This window comes from Haliotis rubra, unplaced genomic scaffold (genome assembly GCF_003918875.1).
Source record: "Haliotis rubra isolate DU_JTF1 unplaced genomic scaffold, ASM391887v1 Scf956, whole genome shotgun sequence".
Lineage (NCBI taxonomy): Eukaryota > Metazoa > Mollusca > Gastropoda > Lepetellida > Haliotidae > Haliotis > Haliotis rubra.
In genome coordinates, this window is record NW_025767697.1 from 67,604 (window position 1) to 75,069 (window position 7,466).

The following is a 7,466-nucleotide window of genomic DNA, read 5'->3' on the forward strand; positions in this document are numbered from 1 at the left end:
TTTCCATTTTGCTCATGAATGGAACGTATCTACCTACTGTATTTCTGTACATTTAACGCTTCATTCTCATACCCAACACAACGAGTACATGCTTAATGATTATTCATTGATCATGCCGCCCTTAAGTCGTTTCCAGAGCTAGTTGGGTGAACACTTTGAGAGGGACATGGAGACAGTCGAAAGTCTTTCCAGTAGCCAGACATTATATTATAAGCAGTCAGTGTTGTGTTTATTTGTGTTCAGACCGCCTCCGTGGTGTAGTGGTTAGAGCGTCCGTCCGGAATATTCTCAAGTACGACGTAAAACCAAATTTCACCTCACCTTATTTGTGTTCTTTTCATCACACAACAGATCTCAGTATTACTGACAAAGTGTATTTATTTAATAGATACATTAAATGTACTCTCTAAGAAACATGCATGAATTTGTGACAATTGCTTCTACAGTACATGAAACACTAAGACGATATGACCACTTGTCTGAGATCATTGCGTTGTTTTATATTTACTGACATTTCGTTCAAGTTCGTGAAAGTAATTCTCTCGATGACCGCGTCTCAAATAGATTTGGGGCGCCATAGCATATGTCGATGTAAATGTATCTGTGTGACCCCGAAATAGTTTGTTAAGAATTATAGAGACAGCCGACTGGTCAAATCGATGACATTTATTGTAATTGTGCATGCGAACATTGCAGGACAAGTCAAAATGTGGGTTTCGGATGCACATACACGTGGGACTTAAAGCACAAGCCACCCAGGGTTTGACAACAGCCTCTCGTATCAACAGTTCGTTCTTAAACACAATGAATGTTGCTTGACGTTCATCGAGTGGAGCAAGGCTGCAGATGTCCTCTTTCATGTACTTCATTGTAACCTTCAGTGTGTGCTGTGCCACCGAGAAATGACCTGGGTAGATGACAATCCCACGTTTTTCCACGTCATGTAGCAGGGGATTGATGACTTTGTTGTTTGAGAATCTCACGGAGGCGTCCATCCATACCAATAAGTCTGCCTTAGGTAGGTTCGCCTTAAAAGCAAAATATTGATGTTAACGTTTCCTGAGACATGTATAAATCTTGCAAGGTTTTCGAATTTTTTTTTCTGATTTAGACAAATTCAGGTCAATGTTTGTTTAGTTTGTTTATAAATGATAGAAAGCGGCATCTAAAAAGATATGATAAAATATCATTTTAATTCCACTGAGTTTACTATTCGAGTCATGTGCACGTTTCATTTTGTATCAATCAATCACAATATTGTTGTGATCATATACAGCCTGTTTCACGTACGAGGTCGCAGCCAGTACTAACGATACACACTGGGAACATACCTGCACAATGATTGGCTTCCATGTGTAGCACATGAGATTCTGCACTCTCCACGGCATATGCTTCAAAGGAAAACTTCTTACCTCACAACGACAATGTTTCTTCAGCTGCAGGAACAACACAAAACAATGTCATATTTTGTGAAAGTGCCGAATCAATAATATCTTACTTCATGGGAGTATTCATCACAAAGTATTGCACGTCTCATAAACAGAACATACATATTGTCATGAACTTTACTCATATTTCAACACAGTTTCATGCAGTTCAATACACTTCTTCCATCTCTTCTCCGTATCCTTTATTTCTCATTAGCGGAAGGTCAAATCCTGGCCTGTCAGTGGCAACAACCTTAAGTCCTCCTTAAATGAAACAGGCGGCAGTATTGACTGGTAAGTTCGGTGTGAAAGGTGGATGACGTTTGTATTCACATAACTGTACAGGGGAAACACTTCGTTGACGTTCAAAGTTTCTCTTCAACAGACACGCCCTATATTTTAAAAGGCATAATTTGCCAAATGGTGAACTATCGCTTTGCATTTTTAGTATGCGTTCCAAGAGGATTGTCGTAATTATATTTCTGATTTCGGTTACTTTCACCTCATTGGCTTTGGGAGACAGGAGCGCAAACTGTTTCTACTTTATCGATTCTTGTTTGCTCCAAGGATTACATTCTTGTCTCACTTGTCACTAGCCTGGAACGTAAATCTCTTCATTTGCTCTTCTGTACATGTATCATATATGTTATGGCACCAGATGTAGTGACCAACTTAGCCTCCACTGAATACAGTACCATCGTTCATATATATTAAACATATTCATGATGGTTTGTTTTCTCTGATCCATATCAGAAGTCCGTGTCATGTCTATTACATGACTCATGTCTATTCTTCATGACTATTGCTCACAACCAGGATCTGTAGGATATCGATGGTTCTTTTCTGGTGCTCATGGCAGATGGAGAAGAGTTGAAATGATCTTCCACACTCTCTCTCTTTATGACGACACAGATCCATTAACAGCCTGCAACCCTCATCCAAATTCTTGGGTGACCTATCTTCAAAAGTTGTACGACTGCGTTGGCTTTAGCATTATCTAACACAGCTGAAAACTAGTTTACACATGCTTGTCACACGTAAACAATCTAAATAATGCAGGGACCCGTGAAGATCCGGGTTAGAATTGATCTTTAGTAACCCATGCTTACCATACGAGGCTACTAACGGGATCGAGTGGTCAGGCTCGCTGACATGGTTAACACGTGTCATGGTATCCCAATTGCGTAGATTGATGTTCATGCTGTTGATCACTGGATTGTCTGGTCCAGATAAGTTGAAGACCGCCGCTATATAGCTGGAATATTGCTGAGTGCGGCGTAAAACTAAACTCACCCACTCAATAAATACTTCAGGCTCAAAATCAAAACTGATATTCCGTCGAGTTGCGAAAACCCCTATTCTGATGGCATGTTGCCGACTGTAGCTTGAAACTAATTAGCCCACTTTCATGATTTAGTCGTGAAGAGAATTATAATTACATATCAATACGTTGTGTGGTATGGTGGCACAAGTAACACCGATACGTTCATATATTCGAGTATGCGACCTTTCTTCTATCTTGCTACACGGTTAGTCTCAAGCATTCACAAATTTGGCTGAGTTTTGGTTTTACGCCGCTTTTAGCAATATTCCAGCAACATCACGGCGGGGGACACCTGAAATGGGCTTCACACATTGTACCCATGTGGGGATTCGAACCCGGGTCTTCGGCGTGACGAGCCAACGCTTTAACCACTAGGCTACCCTACCGCCCCCACAAATTTGGTGTGTGAAATAGAAGGTTTTACATAGGATGTATTCCTAAATTTGCGATTATTGAAGTTGGGTTCATAGTTTACGACCGGTATTGAAATCACCTGTTTTCGTTGCCATGACAACAACCCTAGATCATAGTACACAAATGTGTAGTTATTAGTCACTGGGAAGACCTTCTGATGGAGATTCTTGATGTGAGCCTGAGACTCATTGAAGTGGTCGCTGGAAGCAGCAGTGACGAACATTATCCTCCTGCCGGAATGGGGTTCAGGGAAGAGTCCCATCAAGAGACTGAGATCCTCGTTGTTCAGTCCTGACATGGTGGATAGGACACTCTTAAGGCTTTCATTTGGTGTTGTGGATTTGGGCTGAGGACAACTAGATTCCGTACAAGCTTTACCTGAAATAGATGTTAAGTCTTGTTAGCCAAATCTACAACAACCTACTGCTGGTATCAATACTGGAAGCGCTTTAAGGGAAACGGTCTCACCTGGTTCCTTTTCGTTTTCACATGGTTTAACCTTATTCGCCTTCCACAGTCCTGCTGTTTTTAAACCTGTGGTGGTAATGAGATAATTATCATTTTGCAGTATGTAGAAAACGCATATCTCATACGAGCTAATTATTCATAGTGAGTGAGTAAATGTTGAAATTTATCTAGATGTGGTAATTTTAACTTAGTTCTGAGACTAGTAGATATAACAATGCCCCTTAAGATTTAAGACTGTATCCTTTTTGCAAAAAAAATCATTTTAATTTAATTGAAGATGAAACAGATGTTTTTACTTTATTGTAAAACCTACTTAGATATAAGAAATACATTTCCAGATAAATATTTGGAACATCCTCTGACACAACACAGCTTTGTTAATATAATGTCTTCAACAAATATATATGCTATAAATACTGGTTACCTATTTTTATATAATGTTAGGAAAATAAAACTTCTAATGTTCTTCTGTAAAACTCAATGCAAAATATGTATTTATGAATGTAGTTTGGGCCTCTGTCATACTGAATAACATGTCTGTCAGCGTGAGTATAGTTTTATACTGCTTTGAGCAATATTCCAACAGATTGACGGCGGGGGACACAAGTCATGAGTTTCACACACTGTGCCCTAGTGGAGAATCGAAACTGGGTGTACGGTGTGACCAACGAACGCTTTAATCGCTATCCCACTGCTCCTGATAATTTATAAGTATTTGAACCGTACGTTTATATTGCGAAACGGAGTCTCTTAATATTTATTCTCGTGTGCACCTCCAGATCTGCCAGCTATGTGTGTTTTGGGTGATTTGGCGCAACGTTGTGCACTTTTTTCATATTGAATATTATTTAATCTTTATGAGCGTCATATGAGTCAAGGAAAACTCATGGCTATTGATAAAATAACAAAACCTCTGCACTATATTTAACTTGGAAATGTTGGGTTATGAACAATTGTGGAGTTTTCGGAAATCAGTCAACTGATAGTGAGGAATGAAATGGTATAACAAGTGACATGGACAAGTGCAACGTATTGATGTATATATTTCCCTTAATTTCGTAATAAATATATCAAATGATGGTAATTTGGTTTCAAATTATTTGGGGATATTGATGTGTTTGCTTGGAGTCTTGCTTAGCTGTTATTGAAAAGAAGTGAGTTCATAGTTACGTTAGCAACATTTCAGCCATACCGTGGCTGGGACAAGTCATACACTGATAATATTTAAAGTGAGAAATACAATCTGTCGACAAAGAACACTTGAACAGCTAGAATACCACAGATGTAGATTTAAAACTTACATCTAACATACAATTATGTCACTATTCAAGATATAAAACAGACTACAGATCGTCATCAACTAAAGGTAGATCACCATTTAATTTCTTTTTGTAGTCTCTCAGCATGACATCAAAGCTGATTTTCTTTAATGGAACTGGAAAAGAAAAAATGATTATGTGTCAACTCTATTAAAACCAATTTATTTCCATTTTCATGAATGAAATGTATCTACCTATTGCATTTCTGTACATTTAACACTTCATTCTCATACCCAACACAACGTGTACATGGTAAATGATACGAGGTGACGATCTCTGGATTATTCATTGATCAGGCTATGAGAGGGACACAGAGACAGTCGAAAGTCTTACCAGTCACACGGAATACCCTAGTTTGAGTTATGTAAATCTTATGTCACAGGGATTCACAAACGTGTTTAGGCATTATATTATGTTTGAATTAGCCCAAAGGTGAATAAAGCGCATTAATAGATAATACATTGTCAAAACAGAGCGCTATAAAGTCACTCTATATATGATTGTATATAAATTAGGGCAATTGGTAACCGAGTCACAGCGCCAATGCAATGTTGCATGTCATGTGTGGCAGAAAGTTATCCTCCCTGATTATCATGCTTGATCTGTCATCTCCTTACCAATATAATCCTCCTTGGTTCAATAGAACGATGAAAGCAGAACATTTCTCCCACATTTATAAGCTGACACGCCTTCTTGGAAAACGGTTCAAAAGCAATTAAACCCAACACACTCTCTCAGAAATAGAAATATGGTTGTATTGTGCTCATCCACTTTTAGGTAAATTACATGGAATATTAGGACCGGAACTGAGAAAGCTTATCCGTACCTTTTACGCTGTTTGGAAGACTTTTGAGCAGCGCACTGAGGTTGGCATTCCCCTGGGAAACTAGAAGAAAAGGCATTATGTGATAGTTTGATAATATTCTTTGCAGGTCTGTTTGTTTAACGCCGTACTCAGCTATATTCAAGCTATATGGCGGCAGTCTGGACCAGACAATTCAGTGTGATTAACAACATGAACATCGATCTACGCAATTGGGACACGTGTCAACCAAGTCAGCGAGACAGACCACTCGATCCCGTTAGTCGCCTCTTACGACAAGCACTGGTTGCTGAAGACCAATTCTAACCCAGATCTTCAAACATTCCATACAAACTAAATTATATATAGTATATTGTATCGATTTTTTTCAGTGTTTATAGATTGTATTTGTAAGCTGTTGTTGTTATCTTTTAGCATGACACAGCTTGTTTCTCCCATGTGTGGTGTTAATCATTTGCATATGTTACCAGATTTTGTTTCCCCTCGTACATCCGTATGATGTGGACATTCTTTTGCAGGTGTGTAGTCATCTGAAATATAAAACACTACTGCGTCATTTTTAGATAAAAGCCACAAATCCATGCCCGCCTGTCTTGAATAAGCCAGTAAATTGCAGTAACCGATGTTTATGTGTAACGTTTTATATGTAATATGTTATTGAATCATCTGATACGTCACATAAATATTTCGTATGTTTCGGGGACTCGCTGAATATTACAAAATACTTACAGATATGTGAGGATGCATAATCTTTAATGTTTTTCCTGAATGCAGTGGCAGCAACCAGCAACGTCATCATAGCAACACCTGGAATAGTTTCATTCCACATTATCACATACACAGGAATTCCTTACTCGGATTACAACAAATATTTTCAGTAAATGCTTGCATGACACATCACTGTCATAATGTGTCAACAAGAAAGTTGAGTTTAAATCTGTTTTCGACATGTCAAATAAAGAGCTTTTTAAACGATCTCCATGTATTATATACCTAAGAATGGAAGGATGATTCATTACCTATATGCGATGATTTTTAGGATGCTGTTTAGTGGAGCAAAAATGATTGGATTGGCAAAGTTGCTGCTAAATATAAAAGATCAGTTAATGAAGCAAAACAGAAAACATATAGGTTCTAATTATGATACTATTCATGAAGATTATGTATCTTTTTAGAAGCAACAAGGCATACGCTGAAAGTAATGAATGCTATAATAAATGTTGTTGTTGAAAATCTTAGTCACAAGTACTATGTGATCTAACAATTAAATACGAAACCACAGAAATAATATGCAAAAAAACAGATTTTCATTTGAAGAACAGTGTGAATTAACTTTCTGTGATTATTTCATATGCAGTTACACGTATGATCACAGGTACATGTACACGAATATCGTGTCATTTACATTACTCCTAGGCCTGTTTTGTGTAATTGTTTGGGTTGGGCAATTTGATTATTGATTTATTAAGTACGAATTGATGATTGATCAATTATAGACTATAACTCAACGAACGGCATTTCATGATTTCATTCATTGTGATTAAAATCCTTCAAGTCTCTGCATGAGTGAAAACTTGATATGATGATAGCCTGAAAAGTGTGTGTTTCTATGTATGTGACGCTCGAAAGAAAATGACACTATTAGCAATATAGAATTGACGCTAATAACTATATTCCACAGTTTTCATAAA

General features: G+C 37.8%; 1 protein-coding gene across 1 annotated transcript; it reads right to left on the reverse strand.

The window, feature by feature from the left end:
- Positions 1–360: 360 nt before the first annotated feature.
- LOC124265016 lies at positions 361–6,357 on the reverse strand. Its single transcript, XM_046699801.1, has 7 exons — positions 6,243–6,357; positions 5,779–5,838; positions 5,009–5,068; positions 3,634–3,699; positions 3,245–3,543; positions 1,332–1,436; positions 361–1,028 (listed from the first exon to the last, which is right to left on the reverse strand). Exons 1-7 carry the CDS (start codon positions 6,355–6,357, stop codon positions 486–488), a joined length of 1,248 nt encoding a protein of 415 aa, XP_046555757.1. The 3' UTR covers positions 361–485.
- Between the last annotated feature and the right edge of the window lie 1,109 nt (positions 6,358–7,466).